Below are 19,108 nucleotides of genomic sequence, written 5' to 3'. Positions count from 1 at the left end.
CTAATGACAAGGACCAGACAGAAGTAATTAGGTTAATTTTCATCACAAGAAAATAAGGGAAGATGCAAGAAGCTATCAGGCCTATACCTGGCAGTCCCTGTATGAAACATACCTATCCATTTCCACCTATCATCCCCATCCATAAATTTTTCTAATCTTTTAAGGTTCTCTAATGACTAAGCACCAACAACCTGGTTACTTAGAGTAACATACTGTTTGAGAACCAGTTCCTTCCAATCTCTTTTTTAAAGCTAACTTTTTCAAGCTTGAATCTATTATTTCTTGTTCTATCATGATTACTGGTCCAGAGAATTTTGCTTATGCCCTTGTTATAACACCAATACCACTTAAAGACCTCTATCTGGTCCACTCTTAACTTATCCCTCTCAAAGGAATGCAAATCTAAGAGGTTTAGTCTCCTTTCCTAAGGAATACCCCTCATACCCTGTATCCTTTTAGTCATAGACCTACATATCCTTCCTGTAATATAGTGACTAGAACTGCACAGCATAATGTAGATAAGTTCATTGGGTGGAACACCTAGGGATTTGAGGCATGTCATCTGAAACAAGTGGTATATGGCCACATTTCCATGAAAGCTGGTTGTCAAGGATGACTTCTAGAAGTTTTACTGTTGACCACATACAGGATGTTGGGGACAGTGGTTAGTGCAGTGCTGTAGGGGAGGTATTGGTCACACCTCTTCCTCTTCGCTTGCTTCTCTCAATCACACCACATCATACTATTCATCTTTCTAGTCCCTTACACACATCAATCTCACTGCATTCCTGCAATCAATCATTCCAGAACCTTTCAAGCATGTCTCTTGTACTCCTGCCACATCTTTCCTTTCCCTTCTAACACTTTTCACTACATATTTATGTTCTCTTCCCAGCTGCATTCAATCCATTTACATTAGTTGAGGTCACTTAGCACTCTTCAGTCCCTCCTCTCAAGGGCAAGGTGGAGCCCCTTCTCTGTTGGTGCATGTGAATTTATGTAGAATTGTTTTGAATTTTTTGTTGGTTTTGTTAGTCAATGGAATGGAATGCTTTTTGTGAGTCAGTGCTGGAGACATGTACCAAAGGAGGAGGATCTTTCTTAAGGGGAGGCAAATTGATATTTTATAGTTTGTTTATTTATTTTATTTGTTTATTTTATTTATTTATTTTTTTTTTTTTATGCAGGATGAAACTTTCAAGAAAATTATTCATCCTGTATAATGTTTTTTCATGAAACTTGAGCAAGTTTTCAGAATTGGACAGAACCAGACAATATTATTAAATTAGTGTTTTTTGCACTTCCAGGATCTCATTCTGGGGGATCCTGGCAACTGTGTATGTATTCCTGTTATGAAAAGGCACCTACATGCCTCACATGTAAAATATTGACTCACCCAGCATATATAGCGGCTAACCACCTTAGATGGCTCCTCAGTTCTTGTAGAGGATAGCCATAATTGCTGCATGAGAGATAGCATTTTATATAGCCTTGTTCATGAGCTTGCCCCTCTTAAGTCTTGTGTTGTTATGTTATTCTCAAGACATGGCTAACTTCATGTATGAATTAGCATATATGTGATGAGTTTAGAAAGTTTCTATATGTTTCTTTCTATATCAGCATATGTAACACCTGTCCCTAAGAATTTTCCCAAGGATGGCCTCTTCTTCCTCTCCATACATGCTCTAATACTCTTATTCTCCCTCTTTATCCTTTTCCTTATATTTCAGCATTCTTTCCTTCTGTTTTATGGGAGATTGCATCCACTACATCTATGGAACTCATATGTAGTCTCTACAACATCATCCTTTTTCCATTTTATCCAAGTGGCTAGACCATTTTAGGCCTGCCTGCCTGGATTTTTAACCTACTTATGTCTCATTCCACATCTAAAGCTATGGACCACAACATTGTTGCTTATTCTGATCTACATCATACCACTGATACAGTTAATATTCTTATCATTTCTTCATACAGGTATACATAATCAAATTTCATTAATGTGTGTGTGTTTGTCCACCAAGCAGTACCTCTTTTACCTTCATGATTACCAAATTTTCCTTCTTCATATTAGACATCTGTATACAATAATGCTGCATATTAGGTCTTGAAGGAAAATTATGTAGGTAATGTTCAGTGACCTAGTTGTCTTAAAAATGTATAGTTTGAGATAAGGAATACATGGTTGTAGGGCAAGAAGTATTCAATGTAGAAATTCATCCCCACACTGAATATGGTTATGATATGTGTATTAGTAATGAAACCCAAGGATGGTAAGAGTAGGAAAGGTAGACAAAATTACTAACACTTCTACTACTATGAATACTACTATTGCTACTACTACTACTACTACTACTAATAATAATAATAATAATAATAATAATAATAACAGTAATAATGTACTACTACTACTACTACTACTACTAATAATAATAATAATAATAATAATAATAACAGTAATAATATACTACTACTACTACTACTACTACTACTACTACTACTACTACTACTACTACTATTCCTACTACCACTAGTTTTACTAGTACTGCTACTACTATTAGTAATGAAATGGTAACCCAAGGATGGTAAAAGTAGGAAAGGCAGACAAAAATAACCACCACTACTACTACTACACCACCACCACTACAGTACTACTACTACTACTACTACTACTACTACTACTACTACTACTACTACTACTACTACTACTACTACTGCTGCTGCTGCTGCTGCTGCTGCTGCTGCTGCTGCTGCTGCTGCTGCTGCTGCTGCTGCTGCTGCTGCTGCTGCTACTACTACTACTACTACTACTACTACTACTACTACTACTATTACTACTACTACTACTACTACTACTACTACTACTACTACTACTACTACTACTATGAATCCTTGCTACAAGAGACAAGATGATTTACACTTATATCAGAAACAAACAGGTGACAAACACACACACACAATGAAATCTGGCTATGTATACCTGCATGAAGAGATGATAAGAAAATTAATTATATCAGTGGTACGATGTAGATTAGAATAAGCAACAATGTTGTAGTTGCTAAATATGAAAAGAAATATAAAGAAACTGGAGGAGATTCAGAAGGCAGTAACCAAGATGCTTCCCTGCCTAAGTGACCTGTCCTGTGATAAAAAGGACTAAAATAACTGAACCTGCCAATGTTAGGGCAAAGAAAAGAGGAGACATAATTGTAGTTTATAGACTACTTACTAAATGGAAGGGAACAAGTGGACTGAGATGATCTACTATTACTGAACACAAGAAATATGAGAGGACATGGCAGAAGGCTGATTAAAGATCATTGCAGGAGAGACATCAAGAAGTATTGCTTTCCACAAAGAAGAGTTGATCCCTGGAATGGAATGATAATGATGTACCCCATGCAAAGTCAATTGATGATTTTTAGGGCCAAAATTAATATCAATAGTTACAGAGATGGGACAACACGAGCATAGCTCCTTTCCCATATGTCACAAGTAGATAAAACTAGGTAAATACACACGCACACTTTCATAGTTCACTAGCACATAAGACAATATAGAATGTGCTACAAATAAAACAAATGCAGTTATGTAAAGTTTGTGTTTGACAGTTTGTTCATTTATTGAAAGCATCATCTTTTAAGTACTCACTATGGCACCAAACATATTGATTCAGTTTTACCACAAAATCATCCATAAACCACTCCTGTAAGTTGTTATTCATTTCTCTTATCTGCTCCTAACTTTTTCCTTTGAGCATATTTAAATAACAAAGTGTATTGTACAAAACCAAGGAATATTCAGGAGTGTAAGGAATGCATCACTGGTGAGGTCAAAGAAATTAATATCAGTTTACTACAGTGGGTGATTTTGTGGCAGGATTCAGTTGCACTCAGCACCATGATGGCCACTTAAAAGATTGTTTTGAAAAAAAAAAAAATAGCTGTGGCTAATAAAGAGCTGAATATTGACTATACATTATTGCATTTTTGTATGACTACTATGTACTTGAATATTATACTGTTTTTGTATCTCTCATATTCACTCAAGCACTTACTATTTGAGCTTTCTGCAGACTGTGTTATCTAGCTTTCTATCCTTGTTTCTTTGTTAATTCCATAACCAGTATTTTCGTTCTATCTTCCAAGATAAGTTCCAAGTGTCCATGTGCATTTATTTGAAACTATTTGCCTATATGTAGTTTTGCAGGATTGAGTTAAGCTCATTAATTTCCATTTTTAAATTAAATTATTATTTTTTTTTTTTCTCTCTATTTGATTTTTTTTTTTTCTACATGTTAAAGAATCTAACCAAGGGAACAAAAATTTGAAAAAAGAATCTCACTTAATATGCCTCTTCTAAAAGGATTATTATATGAGGATCAAAAAGAGTTTCCAAGTTTAGTTTCAGAATTACCTTGATAGTCCTCTTTTGAAACAGTTCAGGCCAAAAGAAGAAGGAAAAAACATAAATAGATAATGGGTTTTAGGATTACAGGAGGTTAAGGAAAGAGTGGAGTTACTTGTTAACTACTGCATTAGTAAGGTGGACAGAGTGGGAATGAGAATGAGTTTTTGAAACTGCAAGAGAGGAATGACAAACAGTTTGCAGGTTCAGAAAAGCAGCAACCATGGAAAGAACAGTAGAAGATAACAAAAAATTAATAATGCAGCAATGAATGATATGTTGAAGATCATATGTTAAAGGCAGGGAATTGAGGTGGAAAGCTTTCAGTTCCGCCATCCTGTTCATATATATAGTTTCTGTACTCTATACAATGATGGATGAAGAGATGATGGATGGAGAGAATACATGAAGATGACACAAAAGCTGTTTTAGCAAGGGATGGAATGTGAGATTTCCAGTTGTAATTCTTAGGAAAGGACAGCCCAAGTATGTTCAGTGTAAAGGAGGGAGATAGTTGAAAAATGTTACATTCGGAGACAAGTTACAGAACTACTCTGAGTTATATTGACTTTTTTGAAGTGTCTGAAACAGATGGCACTTGCATACTATACTATTAGCTTATCAGCACTTTATATTATGTTATGCTACAGTCAGATTATTCATATGCAATGAAGGTACCATGAGGTACTATTGAAGAGTAAAGGAATGGAATGTTTGGAACAGAAATTTAAGAAAAGAAATAAGAAGAAATGAAACAGGAAAAAGTTGAAGATCACAATCATAATTTTGCCTCTACAGTGTTATAACACTATGTAGTGGATTTTATTCATCATCTTGCATATTGGTAATGCCCTTGTCATGACTTGTTTCATAATAAAAATGTAGTTGTTGTCATCATTGTCATTACAGATAAACTTCATTTGATTCAAAAGAAAAATTTGTCATTTATGCATGCTGATAGCACTTTAATAGGCTTTAATAGGTTTTCATAGGTTCTGTCAAAATTTCTAACATGTGTTATGCAGAGCAGCCTAATGGCAATCAAAGATAAGAATAGAGAGATAGAGGGTGAGAGAGTGTGGGAGTATCCCCTAGCCTCCTGGCTCCCTGTTTCTCCCCCTTGCCCTCCCTTCCCCTGTTACATGACTGGCCTACCCAGCACATCTCTTTGTCCTGATGTAGCATTCCCACAAGTTGGTGTGACCCAATCTTCAAGAGAGAGAGAGAGAGAGAGAGAGAGAGATACTGTAGAGAGCTGACAGTGTGAGGCTGTATTTGGGGGCATAAATAAGATAGATTTCGAGAGGATACTAATTATACACCTCGCATGTTAAGTATTACACATGCCCCTATGGGTGGCATTGTTTGTATTACTCTCTTGCTGTTTAAGGCAAGTGTATTGGCCTTTGGGGGGCCCCACTCACTTGTTGTGCTTGTGTTGATGTTCATCTTGGGACCAGACATTGTCCCTTTGTCAGACTTTAGTGTATTGTGGATCTTCTGTGTGTTTTCGTGGTCTAAATGTGACTAGCCTTGTTATGTGTTACTGTCTTTCTCTGCAGCCAGAGGATATTTTTCGTACGTATTCAATGTTTAACTTTCTCCCATTCTTCCAGAGTTGTCACTGTTAGGGGGACAGAGTCTGTCTTCTGAGAAATTGAAGATTGATTAAACTCAAATCAGGGTGCCCTAATATCTTATTGAGCAGTGGATGGACGCTGTTGTGGGTGATTTGCCAGTTTGCTCATAAGATATTATGATCTAACTTACTCATATCATATTTGTGTTTGTCTTCCTTGTAGACATATTCTAGTTAGTCTTTTCTCAGCAAGGGTGAGAAGTTTTGTGTTATACAGTGCCCATGGATGAAATTAGGACTATTGTTTTTTTTTTTTTTTTTTTGTTATTTGGATCAAAGAAGGCTTGAATCAAACAATGTTTTGTGCATTTCATCTCCTTTATTCAGTATCTAGACATATTACCATTGTTTCTCAGTGCAAAATCAAGTCTCTGTGGCATAGGTTGAACAAGAATATGAAAATATTCTTTATCAAGTTCCATGGACCAGATTTTCTTGATTTCTTCTTTCAGCATGGAAACTAAGGGTGTACTAATGGTCTGCAGGTGCCTCTTCATGTATGCCCATACATTTTCAATAGGATTGAGGTCTGATGAGTTGCCAGGTCAATCCAAGACTTGAATGCCATTTTCAGCAAACAAATCCATGGTCTTCTTGTCCCCGTGGCAAGGAACTCTATCCTGCATGAAGACCCTCATCTTCAGGTCTTGACAAAATGGCAGGAGATTCTCCCTTAACACTTCAATATAATTGTCACTCTTCATGGTTGTACTTTTATGGAGAAAATACAGTCGTCCCTGACCGCTATAACCAGTGAAGCATCCCCATACTATGACATAGGCCAGATGCTTTATGGTCTTCACCGTGAATCTTGGATGATACTGATCAACGTACTGTCTGCCCAACTGACCTGATGACGTGGAAACAACTTTCATCAGAAAATAGCACATGTTCTCAGTCCTTATTAGTCCAGTCTTTACATTTCCTAGTAAATGCTAATCTTTTGACCTTCATGTGGACAGTCAGCATTGATTTTCGTGCTGCATTACATGCTAGGAGTCCATTTCTTGAATTGTACGAATAGATACATCTCTCAGCAATTCATGGTTCTCCATCTTGGTTCTCCATCTTTCCCTGGTGATGAAAGGCCATCACAATTCTTTGCAGCAGGTTGCTTGTGTGTCTGGACATCTTATGCTTCTTCCCCAACCCTGATTTCATCTTCATATTAATGGTGGTAGGAATTAGTTCAATTAAAGTATAATAATCTACTGTGACAAGTGGATGAAACAATGAGGATCCAGTTTGAGCGGGTTCACCATCCCGGAGCAAACTGCTATCAGTCCGCTCAGTAAGCAGGGAGTCAGCCACTTCCAAACAGCGGCCAGATAACATACTTGCTCCTTCATCAAAGTTAAACTCCAGCCAGTGGCCAGCTCACAACATGCTCCTCCTCAACATTCTACCATCCTTGGCAGACACATGACGTCAAATTCCAGATAAGCACTGTGTCCAGCTGCAGGCCTGTGAACTGATAGATACTTAACTGTCTGCCTAACTCAAGGTAGACTCTATAACCTGGCACTGACCAGTGCATTATGCCAGTTTGCCATAATGCAGTGTTTTTGGATATGTGTAGATGTTGCCCTATCTCAGCTAGAGACACGCTTTCTTCATGGAGTGTGACAGTTCTTGTCTTCTCCACCATGGACAAGTATTTTTCCCCATGGTCAACTGGTTGAGGCATGCAGGTGCATGTACTGAAGAATTTTAAACTGTGCATAAGAGAGAGAGAGAGAGCCAGCACAACTTCCTGTGTGAAGCTTGTGGCACATCTGACTGTGCTGCTGCAACAAAGAGTTGCTATTGCTCTGTAAAGTTGCTGCATGTTGCCAAAAACTCAGCTGTTTCTTCATTCATGGTAAATTCAACTAATAAAGTTATAATAAAAACAGCATGCTGTTTCCACCATTGTCCTAACTTCATCCACAGCCACTGTATTTTTCCTGTGGGTGAGACAGAGTGGCAACCTTGAGACATTTACTGAATGCGACCATGATGAGTTACTGTGACTCATGTCTTTTACTATAGGAGGTCCACACTAGATTACAGAAAGTAATCTAGGGAAGCTGACTTGAGAGGGTGGCAGCTGTAAAAGGAGCTGGGAATGACCTCATTCAGAATTATAGTTAGGCTGTGGATGAGGCTATATCTGTCTGTGACCAGTGAATTGCCTGGATTTTTGTAGTAATTTGCCCCATACTGGGTTTCAAGGGTGGTAGCCTAGGGATAGCTGACCCAAATTGGTGGCAGCTGTAAGAGGGGCTGGATCTGGTTGTAACACATAGAATTGATCCTTTCCTTCAGTCTTAATAGAGAAAAATTGCATATTGTTCTCACCACTATTAGATGTTAATAAATATACAGAGCATAACATGAGTGAAAATAAAGCCTATTTCAAGATGAAAATGTTCTCTGAACATGCATTTTTGAGGCCTTGTTTAACAGTGGTATGAAATTCATATGTATCTGGGTGGTAGATACAACAACAGGTATCCTTGGTGAAGAAACACCATGCCCACATACTACTGCACATTACTGTAAGTGTAATTACCTAGTTGTATTTACTTAGTTATAATTTACAGGGCCTGAGCTACAGTCGTGTGGTCCCTTCTCCATATCTACACTTGTCCAGGTTTTCCTTAAAGTTGTGCACACTCATTGCTAATACTACATCCTGACTGAGCTTGTTCCAAGCTTCAATATTTCTCTGTGGGAAACTATATTTCTTTATGCTACTCAAGCATCTTTCTTTTTATTTTTTTGCTGTGTCCTCGTGTGTAACTGGTATTTCCTACTTCTCTTAGCAGTAGTTTCTCATAATCTACTTCCATTCTGTTCCTTAATTTATCAGTTAGTATTTAATTTTCCCTTTCTCTTCTTTGTTCTAATGTTGGCAGATTCATTTCCTTTAACCTGTCTCCATATGTTAATTCTTCCAGTTCTGGAACCATCTTCATTGTCATCCTTTGTATCTTTTCTAGTTTTTTTCATATGTTTCTTCTTGTGGGAAGACTACACTGATTCAGCACATTCCAACTTTGGTCTGATCATGGTGGTAATTACCTTTCTCATCATATCTTTATCCATGTAGTGGAATGCTGTTCCAATATTTCTCACCATTTTATATGTATCTCTGAACATCCTTTATACATGCTTCTCCAACTGTTGATTATCCTGTACAGTGGGACCTCGGTTCTCGAACTTAATTCGTTCCTAAATGTCATTTGAAATCCAAAATGTTCTAAAACTGGAACTATTTTTCCATGGGAATCAATGTAAAATGGATTAATCTGTTCCCAGACACCAGTCTACACTTTCTTAGCACCTTATGACAGACACTCCCACGGCCAAGATGGCTGCTTCACAACATCTCCAGCTCACAAATTATTTATCCAGAAAGGATGTACTGAATGAACTTAGTGACACAGAACTCATCAAAAGATACTGTTTAGACCATGCAGGTATTCTCTTTCTCACTGATCTAGTGAGGAAAGCCTTACAGAGGGACACAAAGAGGAGCAACCCACTTACTACCAAAATGAAGGTGATCATAACACTTAGGCATCTTGCTGCTGGGAAAAGCTACTAGAAAAATGCAGCTGTGTAGTAGTGATGGCATTGGAGGCCATCAAGAGAATTACCCATGGGTGCCAAAAACTGTTTCTTTACATTGAGGCTTTTCAACAGCATCACATTAACCTTATTTCAAAGATTGAATTACTGTCTTACACTGTGTCTCTCCTCCAAATATATAAAAATAAAGTAAATATTTATAGAAACTATAAATTAGTAATAAATGGCCACTTTGGTATGTCTTTTAATATTTGAAATCAAGTAACTTTTAAAACCAAATTATGGTACCACAGCCAAAGCAATAATTAGTTCAAAATTTTGTTAAAAAAGGGAGGTGTTCAATAACCAAGGTTCCACTGTATTGTCACTCTCAGATCTCTCTCTCCTTGTACTTTTATTATTTCTTTATTTCCCATTTTATATATCCATTTTGGTCTTTTTAGATATTTTTTTTCCCCATCTCCATTGCATGATATTTTTTCACATTAAATTCCATCTCCCATTTCTTTCCCCAGTCCCAGATTTTATTCAAATTCTCTTGTAGAATTTCAGTCTTTGTTGTTTCTTATATGTCTGTAATTTTGCATCATCTGCAAACAAGCTCATATGCCTTCTTTACTCCTTCAGGCATATCATTTATGTTGATCAGGAAAAGTATTGGTGCCAGCACTGATCCTTGTGGTACTCCACTATCTGCATTTCTCCATTTCAATTTAACATCTTTTACTACTGTTCTCATCTCTTCCCTTTAAGTAACTTTCCATCCAGGTTTTTTTTTTTTTTTCATTTAATCCTATATTTTCTAACTTTTGTAATAGCCTGCTGTGGAGAATTTTGATGAAAACTTTGTATTTATTTATTTATTTACTTTATTTATTTATTTATTTTTAGACAGTCTACCCATGTTGAAAGTTTTATAGACTAATCATCCATCACACTCTTGTGTTATATCAGTCACTCTTGAATAAAAGCTCATCAGATTGGCTACACATGATCACTTTTGTCTAAACTTTTATTGTTTTTCTATTATTATATCGTTTTCCTAGAGGTTCTGTCCACTGCTTCTTTACCACTTTTTCACAGATTTTGTATACTATGCTGGTCATTGATACGGGTCTGTAGTTCAGTGGTTCTTTCTTTCCACTTTTATAAATTGGCACAATGTCTTCTCTCTTCCATTCCTTAGGCACCCTTCTTTATTTCTTTGATTTTGATTTCTTTTCATTCTTATCCATGCTTTGTCCCATTTTTCTTTGCACTTGCACATCTTGCAGCAAACCACACTTGTTTTTCTTTTTCTTTAGGTTTGTATAATGGGAGATATTTATTCACTCCAGTCTTGTATATTTCCATAAAAATGCCATACTTATCTTGCATATTATTTACTCTTTGCAGCTTTTCCCAGTTCATTTCTTCATAAAATTTCTTAAGATCATCTTTGTTTACTTTTCCATAGTTTTTTTCTGTTTTCTTTGTATGATTCATCCCCTTCACTAACATAATTATTATTGCTATTTCAAGGTCACTTCTTTCACATGGGGCACATATATCTTAATTCTTTAGTTAGGTCTGTACCCTTTGTTAGTATCAGGTCTAGTCTTGCTGGTTTATCAACTCCCCTACATCTTGTATTTTCAGTCATTGCATGACTGTGTTTTCCATAGCTTCAGAAATCTTTCACCCATTGCATCACTGTGTTTTCCATAGTCAGCTTCAGAAATCTTTCTCCCCATGTAGTCTCATTTCCTCCTGCTTCAGACATTTCCCAATTTACTTCTTTGTAATTCAAGTCACCAACCAATAATACTCTTTTATTACTTTTGATCAATTTACCCAAAAAATGAATGGTATCTTCTGTTACTTTCTCATATTCTTGTTCAAAGAATTTGTTTTGGGTGGTACATAGATTGTTATCACTGTCAGTATTTCTCCATTATTGTCCTTCAAGTTAACACTCACTTTTTCTACTTTTCCTTCTCCTTATTTCACTATTTCTGTCCAACTCTTTACATCTCCCCCTCCTTTACCAATCTTGTCTCTTCTCCACATATTGTAATTATTGTTAATGACTATCTGATTTTTTTCTTTTAGCTTCATTTCCATTAAACACACCACCTTCAGATTCTTCTCTTTTAAATAGTCTTGTAATTCCAGTATTCTTTGTATCATCCATCTATATTGGTATACATCAAATTGAGTCCCTCATTTTTACCATTTTTGACTGTTTTATTTTCATTTATTTTCTCACCTTTATGTACCATTTCTTCACTCAGTCTCCCAAAACTCTCCAAAAATATTTAGTTTTTCTTCTGTTCATGAATCATTCATCAAATCCTTCACTGTTTTTTTTATTCGTCTTTATCTCTTTTCAATTTGTATGTTATATTTTTCTCCTTTATTCCATAAACTATAACACTTCTTATCTGTTGCATCTCTTACCAGATCTTCATTCAATTCCTTTACCACTTCCTTTTCTACATTTTCATTTTTTTTTCTTTCAGTTGCTTTTCAATTATTTCCTTTAAATCAACATTTGCTTTCTCATTTTTGATAATTCAGCCTTTCACTTCATCCATGACTACCTTTCTCACCCTTTTCTCACCTTTCACTAACTCTGCTTTCAAATCTTTATTTTCTTTCATTAATTTCTCATTTTTTTATGTTTTGTTTTTCTCTCACTCTCATCTCCTCCAGTTCTAATTTCAGCTTGAATATTTCACCATCCTTTCCTAAACTCTTTTCCAAATTATCCTGAAGGGATTTTATCACTTACATAAATTTTTTCATCTTCCTCTGTAGATCTGCATCACTTTCCAGTTTTCTAATCTCATCTTCAAAAAACCTTCACCTTCATTTAAGTCTTGGTCACTAAAGCCATCAAAGTTTACTTAACCCCTTCATGAATTTGAATTTGAAATTTAATAAGCCATCTTTGTTTACATTGATGCCCAGCTGAAATGGCCCAGCTGGCTAAGCCTCAGACTAATAACACTCACTATTTCCTCATCTACGGGACCACACTCACTCCAACTCTGTAAACCTTATCCTTAGGCTTTCTTGGTGGTGCTGTCCTCTTCTAGGTTTGATTACTGGTGTGAATTCCTCAAAAATAAACTTTTTTTTTCTTGGAGCAAAGCGTCTGTTGAAATGGCAGTGTAACAGCCCAGAGTATACCCAGGGTTATTATAGACTAGACTGAATATACCTGCCCCCTCCCAGCCAGAATATGCCCCTTCCCTTTACCATGTAACATTTATATTGGTATAAGGGCTGAAGATAATCGCTGATGTTAATGCAGATCATGCAGTGACCTCACGACTGCAGATATTTCTTATGCTTTGTGTTATAGAATTCTACGAAAACTTCTCTTCTCTCCTCTTAGTAGATGAACATGTATAAAAAAAACTTAGTGTGATTCACACCAAGTATAAAAGTTTGCCTTTTGTTTTTTCCTGATTGTTTGGACCATGAACAACTGATCTGGGAGGGGTGGCAGAAAAACACTAGGTGGTTTGGTGAGAGGTCATGTCCTCATTAAAGGTCTGAGAATCCAACATGCAGTATATGCAATATATCCTTGCAACCAAAAGGCACACATATATAATTATTTATCATTTTATATGTTTGAGGATATGAGGAATCTGATTATATAATTAGATTTCAAATTTGATTTATATAATAAGCAGTAAATATATTTTCCTTTAGAAAAATCTCCCTCAGCCTGGCCATTAAAATTACCTTCCAGCCACACTTGAATTTCAGGCCACAGCCAAACAAAACCTCAAAATTCATGTGCATAGAATATTTTTTTTACTTAGAGAAACTTGTGTTGTATTTTATATGGTGACTATTTTGAAAATTCAAAAATTATCATTGAAAATTAACATTTTAAAAATGGTAAATTGCATTTATTTGGGGAAAAAAGAAATATTTTGCTTAATGGTGATGGTAAATGCTGTGCTCTGTTATTCAGACATGACAGCATTATTATATTTTCTACCATAGTAGTTAGTATTCATATTTATATGTTTATTGTATTATTGATTCACAGACATTTAAAGAACCATACAAATAAAAATAGGTAAGTGTTTGTTTGGCATCTCATCTCTGAGCATTTGCATAATGGTTGGTTATGCTTTGGTTATTCATAATCACATTTTGCTGAAAAAAATCATTTTCATGATTATACTTTGGTGAAACTATTGTGGTGTGTTATATTTTATATCATAATGAAATTCTTACACACATAGACATTGAAATACATAACTACACTAGTGAATGCCAAGAATCACCACCAGGCAAAGCCTCTTGAAAACTGTACACTAATGTAGATGTGATAATAAAAAAATTAACTGACTATACAAGCAAAGGGATCATGAAAGAAAGACAGGAAGGATAAAAAAACGTAGGGTAGTGATGATAATGACTAAGTGTAGAGTGAAAACAGCCAAAGTAAAACATGGTAAAGAAAAAGCAGCTTCCTTAGGTTGTTCCACTTTGTGTGGACAGTGCAGAGTATTGTGTGCAATTATTGCAGTTTAAGCACAAGACCAGCAATCAAGAAATATGACAGAAAACTTTTTGTTAAATGGGTCCATCATCCATAGAAGGGTTGCTGTGAGTTTAACATGAAAAAATTCATTCCAGTTCAGGAGTGGAGAAGATTTGTGCAGGTGATACCATGGGCTGAGGTTTTGTTTGCAATGCTCAGCTGTCGCACTCAGTGGCTCAGCCAAAAGAAAAGTGAATAAGGATTTGTCAGGTCAAAGTCAGTTTTACTCAGACCAGAAGTGGCCGAGTCTAATTGTGACCAGTTGTGACTGGTCCAAATGTCACAGTTAAACACACCCTTGGTCCTTCAGGTATTCCTTGATGCTTTGGTGTGCCATCCTCAGTTCTTCATTTATTTTCCTCAGTTTTTCAATTTCCATCTGTTTCATCATTTACTTTCATAAATTGCTTGATTTCACTTCTCATTTCCTGTCTTTCTCCCCCCTATTTACTTTATTTCTTCTCTCATGTACTTTCATCATGAGACAAAAAGGATAATAAAATTAAATTGAAATATAAGAACACCATTATGTAGCGATTAAAAAAGAATAGTTAGAAATTACCTTAAAGGAACATTAACATCTTAAATTATAATATTTTAGAAACTTGAGAAAAAGATATTAAAATATTATTGTAATTCAGAACTTGGGATATTATGTATGTATTTTAATAAAAATCGTAGCTTGGTGCATCCCTCCACTGCATACCAAGCTGCGATTTTATTATTCTAAATAATTTTAAATGTTTTATCTTAGACATTAACATTTCTTTAAGGTAATTTCTTATTTTTTTTTATTGCCACTAAATGCTGTTGTCTTATAGCTATTTCTATTTACTTTTTTTTCTTTCCTTTTTGTCCCATGACACTTATGCCTGTATGCTTAGACAAATGTGTAGAACAAAAAGTGTATTACACTTCAGAATGGTATGCTAAAATGCAAAGTGGATTACACATCTGTGATGTGCTACACAAATTTACCCTGCAGCTGTACACATTATTGGAACATTCTGTGAGAAATGTGCAAAGTGAACAGTTCCTATCCTGTCCACTTTGAGTTACATATTTCAGAAATTTCAAGAAATTGTGTCACACATTGTAATACACCTGATTCCAGGTATATATGAATTAGTTAGTATATGGAGGGTGCAAACTAAAATATTTGATACTTTTATGGTGAAAAAGTGATAGCCCAAATATCGGTTAAAACATCATGAATCTACTCATCAAAATACAAGACAACAACAATAAACCTCAACTCCTCAAACAAAATGTGTACATGACAAACATTTCATATTCTTTTCTTACTAGGTAAATAACTGTCTACATTTATGAATTTGCCAGTTCAGTTTGTTTTATTTTGTTAGGTAATATGGGGCTTCTGGATCCAGACCATGCCTTCTCATTTACAAATGAATAGCACAATAATTACACACCTGTAAATGATTTCTCTTGAACATTTTCATCTCAATATGGATGTTGAACTGATGAAATGAGCAGGCATGATCTGGATCCAGAAGCTAAAAATAAGATAAATTTATATAAGTATACCCATCTGACACTTTCAGACGTAATTAAATTTTTCTGGTAGATTTTGATGTGCCTTAAATGAATCAAGTAGCCATTTCTGCCGCAAATCAACTAACCTAGCTGGGGGGGGGTGTGGAGGCTCTATTTTTTGTCTTCCAGAATGTCTTTTCTGGCTTCATAGAGTTCAAGCAACAATGCCTGTTCTCTTTTCAAGGAGTAACTGGTTGAAGTAAATGTTGTTTCTTTTATTTGAAGATGTGAAGTAGATGTTAACGCAGCTGAGGAAACAAGTGGAATATGGACAGAGGTACCAACTTTGTTGAATTTCACAATTGTGTTCTACACAAGTGTGATAGTATAACATCACACAATTCTCAACTTTAAGCATACAAAAAATTTGTGTAAGCCACATGTGGTGTGTATCAGTAACACAGTTGTGAAGTGACACATTTCGTGTTTAAGCATACGAACTTTAGTCATCAATTTCATAACTCTGTCAATGCAAACTGCTTACAGCTTCTCACTCAATGCTACCTTGACTTTCACTTCATCTTCCATCTTGTCACATTCTATTCCAGTATTACAGATCTTCACTTTTGCTTTGGCCAAATATATGCTACAACCTCTAAACCCAGAGAAGCCCATGAGATGACAGTGTGTCATGTAGTGGTGTGGCAATGCCCACCATCTTGGATTCTTCTTTCCGAACTTCATTTTAACCACTCAACTTTTTATTTTGTGCTTATCTCAGACTTGAGATCACTCCAGTAGCTCAGGCCCCTCCACTACTCTCAGGTAATCAGGTAATCTTCAGTGGGAAGATCTAGTAGTGGTGGATGTTAATGTCATTTCTGGAGCTACTTATACCTTTGTTTACATCAACTCTGTGTATGTGTATTTACCTAGTTGTATTTACCTAGTTGTATAATACAGGGTCCGAGCCAAAGCTCAATTAGTCCTGTCTCCATACCCGAATTTGTCCAATTTCTCTTTAAACATGTGCACACTCTTTGCCGCAACTACCTCTTCTTTTAAGTTATTCCATATTTCAACCGTTCGATGCGGAAAGCTGTATTTCTTAATATCTCCCAAACAATAACTCTTCTTTAATTTCTTCATATGTCCCCTTGTACGTCTATCTCCTTCCTCCATTTTTACAACTAGGTCATCTCTGTCTATCTTCTCCATGCCATTTACTAATTTGTGTGTGTGTGTGTGTGTGTGTGTGTGTGTGTGTCGTATAGGCGGAGCAGGCATCTCACAAATGCAAGATTCCCGACTCATCACATCCCTTTGAACCAAATGAAGAATCAGTGTGTGTGTGTGTGTGTGTGTGTGTGTGTGTGTGTGTGTGTATTTACCTAGTTGTGTTTACCTAGTTGTGAAATACAGGACAAAATCCACACTAGGCTCATGCTGTCTCATCTCCATATTGACTTTTACCCAAATTTTCTCTAAATTTATGGAATGTCTTGGCGCACACAGTCTCATCAGTAAGTTCATTCCACACTCCTGTGAGGAAAGCTATGTTTCTTGATGTCTCCTGCAAACACTCCTTATTAATTTCCTTTCATGTCCTGTGGTATCTCTCATATCTGGTATCACAAGATCATCCCTATCCAACTTTTCCATCCCCTCCAATATTCTGTATAGTGCTATCAAATCACCTCTTTTCCTCCTTTTTCTTTTCAGTGTAGTCAAGCCCAGTATCATCAATCTCCCTTCATAATTGTACCCTCTTAGGCTTGTAGGGATTTTAGTTGCAGCTCCCTGAATTCTTTTGAGCTTTCTGACTTCCTTCTTCAAACTTGACCACACTAATGCTGCGCACTTCAGTCTTGGACGTAACATTGTTATCAATATTTTTATCATATCTTCATCAATATAGATGAATACCATCTTGATGTTTCTCAGCAGATTATATGTTTCTCCAGTGATCTTGTTTACATGCTTCAAAAATGACAGTTTATTAGAAATGGTTACTCCCTGATCTTTTCTTCTGATCTTACAGTAATGTGTGTGTGTGTGTGTGTGTGTGTGTTCAAGTGTTTGTGTAATTTTACAAAAGAAAAATCAAACAGCATTGTTAATGATTATTTTCTTCAGGGAATGATGTGGTGTTGGGTCCACCACAGCTAGTGCAGTATGACACCCTGGCCAATGGAGTACCTCTTGAGCAGGCTATCTCTAGGCAACGGCTTCGGCCAGGTTCTGGGATGCTGTCTGTAAGGGTGGATACAGATGGTCCCACAAGAGTCTTACAGATTACTGATGTCCATAGCAAGGTGAGAAAATTGTCTTTTGTCAAGGTACTGTCATGTGCACTTCAGTAACTAAACAAATAATACCTTTTTTTGTGTTGAGTACATAATTATGAGAAATACTGAAGTCATGTATTAAAAGAGCCCTCTCACCCTCTATTACACTGTTACAAATATATATACATTACATATTTCTGAATAGTATGAAATGGTAATTAAATTTTCTGAGCAATATGCACAGGCATTTAAAGGCATGTTCTTGCTTTATATGCATTCTCTAATATTTGTGGAGGATAGTTTACATAATAATATTATAGGGCATTTCATGACTATTGATTTGAAAAAACTGAATTGATAAATGGATACCTGTTCACTTCTTTGTTTGAAATGAAAAATAAACAGATAATCAAAGTAAGACAGTCCAGAAATGCACTTAAATCAACTCTAGGAAATTCAGATATCATATGATAAGATGACTACAACTTGCATAATGATGAGATATATACACATTAGTAGTCATATACCAACCCACAAACATCACTCTGGAAAGTTAAAGACAATTTTTCCTCATGAAAAGAACATTGTCAAAAAGTTTTCCTTCAAATTTTCTCTTCACTATATATTTTCTTTGTATGATGAGACATTTTCTTTGGCCTCCTAGAGTGAGGTCTTTGAGTTGTTGAAACTGGAAAGAACACAGAGGATAGCAACAAAGATGATACCAAAACTGAAAGACTTAAGCAATGAAGAAAGATTTGAAGAGATGGGATTACCAACACTACAAGAGAGAAGAGAAAGAGGAGACCTTATAACAATGTACAAATCAGTAAACAATATAGGAAGAATAGACAGAAATTATTTAGTACCACAGATGGAGGAGGAAGAGAGACATACAAGGGGGCATGGGAAGAAAATAAAGAAGAGTGGATGTTCGAGTGACATCAAGGAAGAGGCGGTAGGCACCTGCCAAAATGATAATTACTCCCAGTGAGGTCTAAAGCAGGGGTGCTGTGAACTTATTATCAAATCCATTAAACCTAGCCATGACCTCACTGAACATTTCCCTTTGTGTCTCACAACACAAGGGGGCAGTCACAGCCTGTCCTCTAAAGACACCTCTCTTTCTCCACACAAAACTACAAACAC

General features: G+C 36.0%; 1 protein-coding gene across 5 annotated transcripts in view; it reads left to right on the top strand.

Moving 5' to 3' along the window:
• Window positions 1–19,108, top strand: part of LOC135113190 (intermembrane lipid transfer protein VPS13D-like) — a 475,970-nt gene that overhangs the window by 385,472 nt on the left and 71,390 nt on the right. For 4 of the 5 annotated variants that reach the window (XM_064028315.1, XM_064028317.1, XM_064028314.1 and 1 more), the window contains 2 exons: window positions 1,308–1,337; window positions 17,808–17,986. In XM_064028315.1, coding sequence (XP_063884385.1) covers window positions 1,308–1,337; window positions 17,808–17,986 — 209 coding nt within the window. The remainder of the gene's footprint in view (window positions 1–1,307; window positions 1,338–17,807; window positions 17,987–19,108) is intronic. The other variant, XM_064028319.1, reaches the window with a different exon arrangement.

The sequence above is a fragment of the Scylla paramamosain genome, chromosome 25, assembly GCF_035594125.1.
Source record: "Scylla paramamosain isolate STU-SP2022 chromosome 25, ASM3559412v1, whole genome shotgun sequence".
Taxonomy (NCBI): domain Eukaryota; kingdom Metazoa; phylum Arthropoda; class Malacostraca; order Decapoda; family Portunidae; genus Scylla; species Scylla paramamosain.
Note: the sequence above shows the minus strand (reverse complement) of the source record. Positions and strands in the feature narration are given on the sequence as shown.